The sequence below is a fragment of the Oncorhynchus masou genome, unplaced genomic scaffold (genome assembly GCF_036934945.1).
Source record: "Oncorhynchus masou masou isolate Uvic2021 unplaced genomic scaffold, UVic_Omas_1.1 unplaced_scaffold_1778, whole genome shotgun sequence".
Lineage (NCBI taxonomy): Eukaryota > Metazoa > Chordata > Actinopteri > Salmoniformes > Salmonidae > Oncorhynchus > Oncorhynchus masou.
The window spans coordinates 15,782-30,762 of NW_027007965.1; the positions used below are offsets into that span (position 1 = coordinate 15,782).

General features: G+C 50.2%; 1 protein-coding gene across 1 annotated transcript in view; it reads left to right on the forward strand.

Annotated features, from left to right (window-relative positions):
* LOC135532235 (polypeptide N-acetylgalactosaminyltransferase 16-like) overlaps positions 1-14,981 on the forward strand; it is a gene marked incomplete at its 5' end in the record, with an annotated part of 34,575 nt that overhangs the window by 14,925 nt on the left and 4,669 nt on the right. Inside the window, one exon of the mRNA XM_064959826.1 lies at positions 7,576-7,692. Within this exon, the coding sequence (XP_064815898.1) occupies positions 7,576-7,692 (117 nt within the window). The remainder of the gene's footprint in view (positions 1-7,575; positions 7,693-14,981) is intronic.

Here is a 14,981-nt window from a genome sequence, read left to right on the forward strand (position 1 = left end):
TCAGTATCATCACCCACCACTAGGGACAGGTCAGTATCATCACCCACCACTAGGGGACAGGTCAGTATCATCACCCACCACTAGGGGCAGGTCAGTATCATCACCCACCACTAGGGACAGGTCAGTATCATCACCCACCACTAGGGACAGGTCAGTATCATCACCCACCACTAGAGACAGGTCAGTATCATCACCCACCACTAGGGACAGGTCAGTATCATCACCCACCACTAGGGACAGGTCAGTATCATCACCCACCACTAGGGGCAGGTCAGTATCATCACCCACCACTAGGGACAGGTCAGTATCATCACCCACCACTAGGGACAGGTCAGTATCATCACCCACCACTAGGGACAGGTCAGTATCATCACCCACCACTAGGGACAGGTCATTATCATCACCCACCACTAGGGACAGGTCAGTATCATCACCCACCACTAGGGACAGGTCAGTATCATCACCCACCACTAGAGACAGGTCAGTATCATCACCCACCACTAGGGACAGGTCAGTATCATCACCCACCACTAGGGACAGGTCAGTATCATCACCCACCACTAGAGACAGGTCAGTATCATCACCCACCACTAGGGGCAGGTCAGTATCATCACCCACCACTAGGGACAGGTCAGTATCATCACCCACCACTAGGGGCAGGTCAGTATCATCACCCACCACTAGGGACAGGTCAGTATCATCACCCACCACTAGGGACAGGTCATTATCATCACCCACCACTAGGGACAGGTCAGTATCATCACCCACCACTAGGTCAGTATCATCACCCACCACTAGGGACAGGTCAGTATCATCACCCACAACTAGGGACAGGTCAGTATCATCACCCACCACTAGGTCAGTATCATCACCCACCACTAGAGACAGGTCAGTATCATCACCCACCACTAGGGGCAGGTCAGTATCATCACCCACCACTAGGGACAGGTCAGTATCATCACCCACCACTAGGGACAGGTCATTATCATCACCCACCACTAGGGACAGGTCAGTATCATCACCCACCACTAGGTCAGTATCATCACCCACCACTAGGGACAGGTCAGTATCATCACCCACAACTAGGGGCAGGTCAATATCATCACCCACCACTAGGGACAAGTCATTATCATCACCCACCACTAGAGACAGGTCATTATCATCACCCACCACTAGAGACAGGTCAGTATCATCACCCACCACTAGGGACAGGTCAGTATCATCACCCACCACTAGGGACTGGTCAGTATCATCACCCACCACTAGGGACAGGTCAGTATCATCACCCACCACTAGGGACAGGTCAGTATCATCACCCACCACTAGGGACAGGTCAGTATCATCACCCACCACTAGGGACAGGTCAGTATCATCACCCACCACTAGGGGCAGGTCAGTATCATCACCCACCACTAGGGACAGGTCAGTATCATCACCCACCACTAGGGACAGGTCAGTATCATCACCCACCACTAGGGACAGGTCATTATCATCACCCACCACTAGGGACAGGTCATTATCATCACCCACCACTAGGGACAGGTCAGTATCATCACCCACCACTAGGGACAGGTCAGTATCATCACCCACCACTAGGGACAGGTCAGTATCATCACCCACCACTAGGGACAGGTCAGTATCATCACCCACCACTAGGGACAGGTCAGTATCATCACCCACCACTAGGGACAGGTCAGTATCATCACCCACCACTAGGGACAGGTCAGTATCATCACCCACCACTAGGACAGGTCAGTATCATCACCCACCACTAGGGACAGGTCAGTATCATCACCCACCACTAGGGACAGGTCAGTATCATCACCCACCACTAGGGACAGGTCAGTATCATCACCCACCACTAGGGGCAGGTCAGTATCATCACCCACCACTAGGGACAGGTCAGTATCATCACCCACCACTAGAGACAGGTCAGTATCATCACCCACCACTAGGGACAGGTCAGTATCATCACCCACCACTAGGGACAGGTCAGTATCATCACCCACCACTAGGGACAGGTCAGTATCATCACCCACCACTAGAGACAGGTCAGTATCATCACCCACCACTAGGGACAGGTCAGTATCATCACCCACCACTAGGGACAGGTCAGTATCATCACCCACCACTAGGGACAGGTCAGTATCATCACCCACCACTAGGGACAGGTCAGTATCATCACCCACCACTAGGGACAGGTCAGAATCATCACCCACCACTAGGGGCAGGTCATTATCATCACCCACCACTAGGGGCAGGTCATTATCATCACCCACCACTAGAGACAGGTCATTATCATCACCCACCACTAGGGGCAGGTCATTATCATCACCCACCACTAGGGGCAGGTCAGAATCATCACCCACCACTAGGGGCAGGTCATTATCATCACCCACCACTAGGGGCAGGTCATTATCATCACCCACCACTAGAGACAGGTCATTATCATCACCCACCACTAGGGGTAGGTCAGTATCATCACCCACCACTAGGGGCAGGTCAGTATCATCACCCACCACTAGGGACAGGTCAGTATCATCACCCACCACTAGGGACAGGTCAGTATCATCACCCACCACTAGGGACAGGTCATTATCATCACCCACCACTAGGGACAGGTCAGTATCATCACCCACCACTAGAGACAGGTCAGTATCATCACCCACCACTAGGGACAGGTCAGTATCATCACCCACCACTAGGGGCAGGTCAGTATCATCACCCACCACTAGGGACAGGTCAGTATCATCACCCACCACTAGGGACAGGTCAGTATCATCACCCACCACTAGGGACAGGTCAGTATCATCACCCACCACTAGGGACAGGTCAGTATCATCACCCACCACTAGGGACAGGTCAGTATCATCACCCACCACTAGGGGCAGGTCAGTATCATCACCCACCACTAGGGACAGGTCAGTATCATCACCCACCACTAGGGACAGGTCAGTATCATCACCCACCACTAGGGACAGGTCAGTATCATCACCCACCACTAGGGACAGGTCAGTATCATCACCCACCACTAGGGACAGGTCAGTATCATCACCCACCACTAGGGACAGGTCAGTATCATCACCCACCACTAGGGACAGGTCAGTATCATCACCCACCACTAGGGACAGGTCAGTATCATCACCCACCACTAGGGGCAGGTCAGTATCATCACCCACCACTAGGGACAGGTCAGTATCATCACCCACCACTAGGGACAGGTCAGTATCATCACCCACCACTAGGGACAGGTCAGTATCATCACCACTAGGGGCAGGTCAGTATCATCACCCACCACTAGGGACAGGTCAGTATCATCACCCACCACTAGGGACAGGTCAGTATCATCACCCACCACTAGGGACAGGTCAGTATCATCACCCACCACTAGGGACAGGTCAGTATCATCACCCACCACTAGGGACAGGTCAGTATCATCACCCACCACTAGGGACAGGTCATTATCATCACCCACCACTAGGGGCAGGTCAGTATCATCACCCACCACTAGGGACAGGTCAGTATCATCACCCACCACTAGGGACAGGTCAGTATCATCACCCACCACTAGGGACAGGTCAGTATCATCACCCACCACTAGGGACAGGTCAGTATCATCACCCACCACTAGGGACAGGTCAGTATCATCACCCACCACTAGGGACAGGTCAGTATCATCACCCACCACTAGGGACAGGTCAGTATCATCACCCACCACTAGGGACAGGTCAGTATCATCACCCACCACTAGGGACAGGTCAGTATCACCCACCACTACAGGTCAGTATCATCACCCACCACTAGGTCAGTATCATCACCCACCACTAGGGACAGGTCAGTATCATCACCCACCACTAGGGACAGGTCAGTATCATCACCCACCACTAGGGACAGGTCAGTATCATCACCCACCACTAGGGACAGGTCAGTATCATCACCCACCACTAGGGACAGGTCAGTATCATCACCCACCACTAGGGACAGGTCAGTATCATCACCCACCACTAGGGACAGGTCAGTATCATCACCCACCACTAGGGACAGGTCAGTATCATCACCCACCACTAGAGACAGGTCAGTATCATCACCCACCACTAGGGACAGGTCAGTATCATCACCCACCACTAGGGACAGGTCAGTATCATCACCCACCACTAGGGACAGGTCAGTATCATCACCCACCACTAGGGGCAGGTCAGTATCATCACCCACACACTAGGTCAGTATCATCACCCACCACTAGGGACAGGTCAGTATCATCACCCACCACTAGGGACAGGTCCGTATCATCACCCACCACTAGAGACAGGTCAGTATCATCACCCACCACTAGGGACAGGTCATTATCATCACCCACCACTAGGGACAGGTCAGTATCATCACCCACCACTAGGGACAGGTCAGTATCATCACCCACCACTAGGGACAGGTCAGTATCATCACCCACCACTAGGGGCAGGTCAGTATCATCACCCTGCCCTGCCTCATCCGACGAGCATCCGTGCCGGTGTAGTACAATTGGATCTTAGTCCTGTATTGACACTTTTCCTGTTTGATGGTTCGTCGGAGGGCAGAGCAGGATTTCTTATAAGCTTCCGGGTTAGAATCCTGCACCTTGAAAGCTGGAGCTCTAGCCTTTAGCTCAGTGCTGAAGCAGTGCGGATGTTGCCTGTAATCAATGGCTTCCAGTTGGGGTATGTACGTACTGTCACCTTACTGATCAAATCAAATTTATTTATATAGCCCTTTGTACATCAGCTGATATCTCAAAGTGCTGTACAGAAACCCAGCCTTAAACCCCAAACAGCAAGCAATACAGGTGTAGAAGCACGGTGGCTAGGAAAAACTCCCTAGAAAGGCCAAAACCTAGGAAGAAACCTAGAGAGGAACCAGGCTATGTGGGGTGGCCAGTCCTCTTCTGGCTGTGCCGGGTGGAGATTATAACAGAACATGGCCAAGATGTTCAAATGTTCGTAAATGACCAGCATGGTCTAATAATAAGGCAGAACAGTTGAAACTGGAGCAGCAGCACGGCCAGGTGGACTGGGGACAGCAAGGAGTCATCATGTCAGGTAGTCCTGGAGCATGGTCCTAGGGCTCAGGTCCTCCGAGAGAAAGAAAGACAGAAAGAGAGAATTAGAGAGAGCACACTTAAATTCACACAGGACACCGAATAGGACAGGAGAAGTACTCCAGATATAACAAACTGACCCTAGCCCCCCGACACATAAACTACTGCAGCATAAATACTGGAGGCTGAGACAGGAGGGGTCAGGAGACACTGTAGCCCCATCCGAGGACACCCCCGGACAGGGCCAAACAGGAAGGATATAACCCCACCCACTTTGCCAAAGCACAGCCCCCACACCACTGGAGGGTTACTTCAACCACCAACTTACCATCCTGAGACAAGGCTGAGTATTGCCCACAAAGATCTCCGCCACGGCACAACCCAAGGGGGGGCGCCAACGCAGACAAGATGATCACATCAGTGACTCTCTAGGTAGATAGTGTGGTCTACAGCTTATCATGAGATACTCTACCTCAGGCGAAGAAAACCTCGAGACTTTCTTTGATATCGTGCACCAGCTGTTGTTTACATATATGATGACCTAGAATATGTGGACATTTATAAGTACCTAGGTGTCTGGCTCGACTGTAAATTAGACTGTAAACTCTCCTTCCAGACTCATATCAAACATCTCCAATCTAAAATCAAATCTAGAGTCGGCTTTCTATTCCGCAACAAAGCCTCCTTCACTCACGCCGCCAAACTTACCCTAGTAAAACTGACTATCCTACCGATCCTCAACTTCGGCGATGTCATCTACAAAATAGCTTCCAACACTCTACTCAGCAAACTGGATGCAGTTTATCACAGTGCCATCCGTTTTGTTACTAAAGCACCTTATACCACCCACCACTGCGACCTGTATGCTCTAGTCGGCTGGCCCTCGCTACATATTCATCGCCAGACCCACTGGCTCCAGGTCATCTACAAGTCCATGCTAGGTAAAGCTCCGCCTTATCTCAGTTCACTGGTCACGATGGCAACACCCACATGTAGCACGCGCTCCAGCAGGTGTATCTCACTGATCATCCCTAAAGCCAACACCTCATTTGGCCGCCTTTCCTTCCAGTTCTCTGCTGCCTGTGACTGGAACGAATTGCAAAAATTGCTCAAGTTGGAGACTTTTATCTCCCTCACCAATTTCAAACATGTGCTATCTGAGCAGCTAACCGATCGCTGCAGCTGTACATAGTCTATCGGTAAATAGCCCACCCAATTATACCTACCTCATCTCCATACTGTTTTTATTTATTTACTTTTCTGCTCTTTTGCACACCAGTATCTCTACCTGTACATGACCATCTGATCATTTATCACTCCAGTGTTAATCTGCAAAATTGTAATTATTCGCCTACCTCCTCATGCCTTTTGCACACAATGTATATAGACTCTCTTTCTACTGTGTTATTGACTTGTTAATTGTTTACTCCATGTGTAACTCTGTGTTGTCTGTTCACACTGCTATGCTTTATCTTGGCCAGGTCGCAGTTGCAAATGAGAACTTGTTCTCAACTAGCCTACCTGGTTAAATAAAGGTGAAATAAAATAAAAATAAAATATATGCACAGTCCACCTCCGCTTGTCTTACCAGATGCCCCTGTTCTATCCTACAGCGTATATCGGATAACCAGCCAGCTGTATGTTGATAATGTCGTCGTTCAGCAACGACTCCGTGAAGCACAAGATATTACTGTTTTTAATGTCCCGATGGTAGTTTAATATTCCTCGTAGCTCGTTGATTCTATTTTCCAATGATTGCATGTTAGCTAGTAGAACCGCGGGGGCGGGGGGGTTATTCGATCGCCGACGAATCCTCAGAAGGCAGTCAGACCTCCGTCCTTTTCTTCTCTGTCGTCGTGAAGAGCTGTGTGTGTTGGGTAATATAATGGCTTTGCTCACGGCCTTAATGCTGGGATGCACTGTTATGTGTTGATATTGGTCCAAGAAAACTACCAAACCCATATCTCTCTCTCTCTGTCTCTCTCTCTGCCTCTCCCTCTCCCTGTCTCTCTCTGTCTCTCTCTCCCTGTCTCTCTCTCGCCTGCCTCCCTGCCTCTCCCTGCCTCTCTCTCTCTCTCTCTCTCTCTCCTGCCTCTCCTGCCTCTCCCTGCCTCTCTCTGTCTCTCTCTGTCTCTCTCTCCCTGCCTCTTTCTCTCTCTCTCTCTCTCTCTCTCTCTCTCTCTCTCTCTCTCTCTCTCTCTCTCTCTCTCTCTCTCTCTCTCTCTCTCTCTCTCTCTCTCTCTCTCTCTCAATTCAATTCAATTCAATTCAATTCAAGGGGCTTTATTGGCATGGGTAATGTGTTAACATTGCCAAAGCAAGTAAGGTAGATAATATATAAAGTGAAATAAACAATAAAAATTAACAGTAGACATCACACATATAGAAGTATGTAGCAAGGATATGCTCGCTGAGTCTGTACATAGTCAAAGCTTTCCTTTCTCTCTCTCTCTTCCTCTCTCTCTCTGCCTCTCTCTCTCTGCCTCTCTCTCTCGCTCTCTCAGAGATGGCAGCTGGTGGAGCCTCTCCTACGCCAGCAGGACCTGTGTCTCGCCATCACAGCTTTTACTGCCGGGTCAAAGGTCAAGATGGAACCCTGCAGCAACAAGGAGCCCCGACAGGTGAGACAGTCAGACAGACAGAAAGGCAGGCAGGCAGGCAGGCAGGCAGGGTTAGTTTAAAACAACCTGCCATATAATATAGTCACTGTTGCTCTGAGTGAGTGTTGTCCTCCCCATCTCTCCACCCCTCTATCTCTCCATCTCTCCACCCCTCTATCTCTCCATCTCTCCACCCCCTATCTCTCCATCCCTCCCACCCCTCCATCTCTCCATCTCTCCACCCCTCCATCCCCCCATCTCTCCACCCCTCCATCTCTCCACCCCTCCATCCCCCCATCTCTCCACCCCTCTATCTCTCCATCCCCCCCATCTCTCCACCCCTCCATCCCCCATCTCTCCATCCTCTCCATCCCTCCATCCCCCCATCTCTCCACCCCTCTATCTCTCCACCTCTCCACCCCTCCATCTCCCCCTCTCCAACCCTCCATCCCCCATCCCTCCATCCCCCATCCCCCATCTCTCCATCCCCCCATCTCTCCACCCCTCCATCCCCCCATCTCTCCACCCCTCCATCCTCTATCTCTCACCCCCTCCATCCATCCCCCATCCCCCATCTCTCCACCCCTCTATCTCTCCACCCTCTCCATCCCTCCATCCCCCCATCTCTCCACCCCTCCATCCCCCCATCTTCCATCCCCCCATCTCTCCATCCCTCCATCCCCCATCTCTCCACCCCTCTATCTCTCCATCCCTCCATCCCTCCATCCCCCCATCTCTCCACCCCCATCCTCCCCCCTCCATCCCACCCCTCTATATCTCTCCATCCCTCCATCCCCCTCTCTCCACCCCCTCCATCCCTCTATCCCTCCATCCCTCCACCCCCCATCTCTCCATCCCTCCATCCCCCCATCTCTCCACCCCCCCATCCCCCATCTCTCCACCCCTCTATCTCTCCACCCCTCCACCCCTCCATCCCCCCATCTCTCCACCCCTCCATCCCCCCATCTCTCCACCCCTCTATCTCTCCACCCCTCCATCCCCCCATCTCTCCACCCCTCCATCCCCCCATCTCTCCACCCCTCCACCCTCCATCCCCCATCTCTCCACCCCCTCCATCCCCCCATCTCTCCACCCCCCCATCTCTCCACCCCTCCATCCCTCCACCCCTCTATCCCTCCATCCCTCCACCCCCTATCCCTCCATCCCTCCACCCCTCTATCCCTCCATCCCTCCATCCCCCCCCCTCCATCCCCCCATCTCTCCACCCCTCCATCCCCCCATCTCTCCACCCCTCCATCCCTCCATCCCTCCATCCCCCCATCTCTCCACCCCTCCATCCCTCTATCTCTCCACCCCTCCACCCCTCCATCCCCCATCTCTCCACCCCCTCCATCCCCCCATCTCTCCACCCCTCCATCTCTCCACCCCTCCTATCCCTCCATCCCTCCACCCCTCTATCCCTCCATCCCCCCACCTCTCCATCCCTCCATCCCTCTATCCCTCCATCCCTCTATCCCTCCATCCCTCTATCCCTCCATCCCTCTATCCCTCCATCCCTCTATCCCCCATCCCTCCACCCCTCTATCCCTCCATCCCTCCATCTCTCCATCCCTCTATCCCTCTATCCCTCCATCCCTCCACCCCTCCATCCCTCCATCCCTCCACCCCTCTATCCCTCCATCCCTCCACCCCTCTATCCCTCCATCCCTCCACCCCTCCATCCCTCCATCCCTCCACCCCTCTATCCCTCCATCCCTCCATCCCTCCATCCCTCCACCCCCTATCCCTCCATCCCTCCATCCCTCCACCCCCCATCCCTCCTCCACCCCTCTATCCCTCCATCCCTCCACCCCTCCATCCCTCCATCCCTCCACCCCTCCATCCCTCCATCCCTCCACCCCTCCATCCCTCCATCCCTCCACCCTCTATCCCTCCATCCCTCCATCCCTCCACCCCTCTATCCCTCCATCCCTCCATCCCTCCATCCCTCCACCCCTCTATCCCTCCATCCCTCCATCCCTCCACCCCTCTATCCCTCCATCCCTCTATCCCTCCATCCCTCCACCCCTCCATCCCCCCTCTCCACCCCTCTATCCCTCCATCCCTCCACCCCTCTATCTCTCCATCCCTCCACCCCCCATCTCTCCACCCCTCTATCCCTCCATCCCTCTATCCCTCTACCCCTCCATCCCTCCACCCCTCTATCCCTCCATCCCTCCACCCCCTCCATCCCTCCACCCCCTCCATCCCTCCACCCTCTATCCCTCCATCCCTCCATCCCTCTATCCCTCCATCCCTCCACCCCTGCTGCAGTGAGCCAGCTCCCCTGTTGATCTATAGCATGTAGGCGGGAGCTCTAACCCGAACCATGTGTTAGGAACTGGGCCAGCCTATCCTCTCATCTCCCAGAAGTCCCATCTCTCTAGAGTTCCTCGGGAGTCAGTCGGTGTTCCCATGATTCACTGCTGCTCTGCTCTGGGCCATGAAAGGCCTCTCCAGGCCAAAGCTCAGTCTACGTCCCAAAATGGCACCCTGTTCCCTATATAGTGCACTACTTTTGACCAGAGCCCTATATAGGGAACAGGGTGCCGTTATGGATCTAGCCCTGGTCTGAGGTTAGTCCCCACAGTAACAGAATGGATATAGCCCTGGTCTGAGGTTAGTCCCCACAGTAACAGAATGGATATAGCCCTGGTCTGAGGTTAGTCCATACGGTAACAGAATGGATATAGCCCTGGTCTGAGGTTAGTCCCCACAGTAACAGAATGGATCTAGCCCTGGTCTGAGGTTAGTCCATACAGTAACAGAATGGATATAGCCCTGGTCTGAGGTTAGTCCCCACAGTAACAGAATGGATATAGCCCTGGTCTGAGGTTAGTCCCCACAGTAACAGAATGGATATAGCCCTGGTCTGAGGTTAGTCCCCACAGTAACAGAATGGATATAGCCCTGGTCTGAGGTTAGTCCCCACAGTAACAGAATGGATCTAGCCCTGGTCTGAGGTTAGTCCCCATGGTAACAGAATGGATATAGCCCTGGTCTGAGGTTAGTCCCCACAGTAACAGAATGGATATAGCCCTGGTCTGAGGTTAGTCCATACAGTAACAGAATGGATATAGCCCTGGTCTGAGGTTAGTCCCCACAGTAACAGAATGGATATAGCCCTGGTCTGAGGTTAGTCCCCACAGTAACAGAATGGATATAGCCCTGGTCTGAGGTTAGTCCCCACAGTAACAGAATGGATATAGCCCTGGTCTGAGGTTAGTCCCCACAGTAACAGAATGGATATAGCCCTGGTCTGAGGTTAGTCCCCACAGTAACAGAATGGATATAGCCCTGGTCTGAGGTTAGCCCCACAGTAACAGAATGGATATAGCCCTGGTCTGAGGTTAGTCCCCACAGTAACAGAATGGATATAGCCCTGGTCTGAGGTTAGTCCCCACAGTAACAGAATGGATATAGCCCTGGTCTGAGGTTAGTCCCCACGGTAACAGAATGGATATAGCCCTGGTCTGAGGTTAGTCCCCACGGTAACAGAATGGATATAGCCCTGGTCTGAGGTTAGTCCCCACAGTAACAGAATGGATATAGCCCTGGTCTGAGGTTAGTCCCCACAGTAACAGAATGGATATAGCCCTGGTCTGAGGTTAGTCCCCACGGTAACAGAATGGATATAGCCCTGGTCTGAGGTTAGTCCCCACGGTAACAGAATGGATATAGCCCTGGTCTGAGGTTAGTCCCCACAGTAACAGAATGGATATAGCCCTGGTCTGAGGTTAGTCCATACAGTAACAGAATGGATATAGCCCTGGTCTGAGGTTAGTCCCCACAGTAACAGAATGGATATAGCCCTGGTCTGAGGTTAGTCCATACAGTAACAGAATGGATCTAAGCCCTGGTTTGAGGTTAGTCCATACAGTAACATAGAATGGATTCAGGGACCCTGGTGTACGGTTAGTCCCCCCAGTAACAGAATGGATATAGCCCTGGTCTGAGGTTAGTCCCCACAGTAACAGAATGGATATAGCCCTGGTCTGAGGTTAGTCCCCACGGTAACAGAATGGATATAGCCCTGGTCTGAGGTTAGTCCCCACAGTAACAGAATGGATATAGCCCTGGTCTGAGGTTAGTCCCCACGGTAACAGAATGGATATAGCCCTGGTCTGAGGTTAGTCCCTCACCCCGGTAACAGAATGGATCTAGCCCTGGTCTGAGGTTAGTCCCCACGGTAACAGAATGGATATAGCCCTGGTCTGAGGTTAGTCCCACAGTAACAGAATGGATATAGCCCTGGTCTACATAGTCCCCACGGTAACAGAATGGATATAGCCCTGGTCTGAGGTTAGTCCCCACGGTAACAGAATGGATATAGCCCTGGTCTGAAAGTTAGTCCCCACGGTAACAGAATGGATCTAGCCCTGGTCTGAGTTAAAGTCCCCACGGTAGGGAAATGGGTAGCCCCTGAGGTTAGTCCCCACGGCAGAATGGATATAGCCCTGGTCTGAGGTTAGTCCCCTACAGTAACTAGAATGGATATAGGGTGCCATGGTCTGGTTAAAGTCCATACAGTAACAGAATGGATATAGCCCTGGTCTGAGTAGTGTAGGGAATAGGGTCCCCAGTCTAAAGTAGTGCACAGAATGGATATAGCCCTGGTCTAAAGTTAGTCCCCACGGTAACAGAATGGATATAGCCCTGGTTATCTAATTTGACTGGATAGAGCTTACCCACACTTGTAACAGAATGGTTTGATAGAGTTTACCTCCTCATCCGTGACTTTATTGAGGAATGTTATTCACAAACCTTAGAGTTTCCATAGAAATGTGATTCAGTCTTTGTTGAGCTTGTATCTGGTCAAACGGTATCTACAGCAATATGTAACTAGTGATTCAGGGACGAGTGGTGTGAGATATGGGCCAGGTTGCGTCATCTCTCTTTGTCCAGCTCTCTGGCCTTTCCTCCTGTGTCTTTCCAAAGAGAACAGCTCAATCCACTCTGATTCCCTAATCCCCCCATTACTCAGCTCTAACTCCCTTCTGGTCAGATCCCGATCTGTATAAACACAAGTCAAATATCGTGGGTCTCAACTAGGGGATGTGGCGGTCCAACAGTTCCCATCAGTAGTCCCGAATGTCCAAACAACTGTCCGTCTCGCCTCTAACTGACCTGTTAATTAACATAAACACATTTAGCATCTTCTGGATTCCCCTAGCCTACAAGCCACTGATGCAGAACTTTCCCTCGTTATCCCTAATAAATCCATGTAATATAGTCTACACCTTCACAATAAATCCATGTAATATAGTCTACACCTTCACAATAAATCCATGTAATATAGTCTACACCATCACAATAAATCCATGTAATATAGTCTCCCATCACAATAAATCCATGTAATATAGTCTACCTACACCATCACAATAAATCCACGTAATATAGTCTACCTACACCATCACAATAAATCCATGTAATATAGTCTACCTACACCATCACAACAAATCCATGTAATATAGTCTACACCATCACAATCCCCCATGTAATATAGTCTACACCATCACAATAAATCCATGTAATATAGTCTACCCATCACAATAAATCCCTGTAATATAGTCTACACCATCACAATCCCCCTCGCTAATATAGTCTACACCATCACAATAAATCCATGTCCCCCTAGTCTACACCATCACAATAAATCCATGTAATATCCCTCCCCCTCACAATAAATCCATGTAATATAGCCTACATATTCACAATAAATACATGTAATATAGTCTACATCTTCACAATCTCCCCATGTAATATAGTCTACACCATCCCTGTAATATCTCCCCCTCACTCTCCCCATCCCCCTCTCCCTCACCATCCACAAGGTAATCCTTGCTAACCTCAGGCTGGTTGTAATTATCTGTATTTTGGCCCTGTAATAGAGACTCACAATAAATGATGTTTATGTGTCACCATCACAATAAATCCTTTCTCTACACCCAAGTGATTAATAACCTACACCAACACAATAAATCCAGTAATAGCCACACTGTATCAACTCCCATATGGCACCCTATTCTAAATAGTGCACTTACTTTTGACCATGTTCTATTGGGCCAACAAATCCATGTAATATAGTCTACACCATCACAATAAATCCATGTAATATAGTCTACCTACACCATCACAATATAGGTAATAGGGTGCCATGGGTTCTGGTCATAAAGTAGTGAACTATATAGGGAATATAGTGCCATAGGGCTCTGGTCACAATAAAGTAGTGCACTATATAGGGAATAGGGTGCCATAGGGCTCTGGTCTAAAGTAGTCACAACTATATCCAGGGAATAGGGTGCCATAGGGCTCTAGTCTAAAGTAGTGCACTATATAGGGAATAGGGTCATAGGGCTCTAGTCTAAAGTAGTGCACTATAGGGAATAAAGGGTGCCATTTGGGTCTCCTCTAAATCTGGTCTGTTCTACACCATCCTCGTGTTCCCAGTAGAGTTATCTAACCATCACAATAAATCCATGTAATATAGTCTACACCATCACAATGGGATGTAATATACTTACCTACACCTGGGAGGGAGCACTTGCTTTCGATGGTTTGATAGTCTACACCATCACAATAAATCCATGTAATATAGTGACTTTATTGAGGAATGTTATTACACCATCACAATAAATCCATGTAATATAGTCTACAAAGACCATGAATAACTGTTCCATCAGAAATCATGTTTCAGTCTTCATCAGAATAAATCACAGAGACTTAAAGCTCTCTGGTCAAATGGATTATGCATATACCATCACAATAGGGTGCCATGTTGGACGGTCCATCACAATAAATCCGGTGTTTATTGTGAGATATGGGCCAGGTAGTCTACTGGTCACAATAAATCCATGTAATATAGTCTGCAGCTGGGCTGATGTCTGGCCTTTTCTCCTGTGTCTTTCCAAAGATGTAATATAGTCTACACCACAGCATGTAATATAGTCAATCACTCTGATTACTGTAGCCTACACCATCACAATAAATCCATGTAATATAGTCTACACCATCCCCATTACTCAGCTCTAACTCAAACCTTCTGGTCAGATACCAAAACGATCTGTATAAACACAAGTCAAATATGTGGGTCTCAACTAGGGGATGTGGCGGTCACAACAGTTCCCATCAGTAGTCCGCGAATGTCAAGCAAACAACTGTCCGTCTAACTGACCTGTTAATTAACATAAACACATTTAGCATCTTCTGGATTCACAATAAAGCCATGATGCAGTCTACCTACGTTACCATCACAACAAATCCATGTAATATAGTCTACACCATCACAATAAATCCATGTAATATAGTCT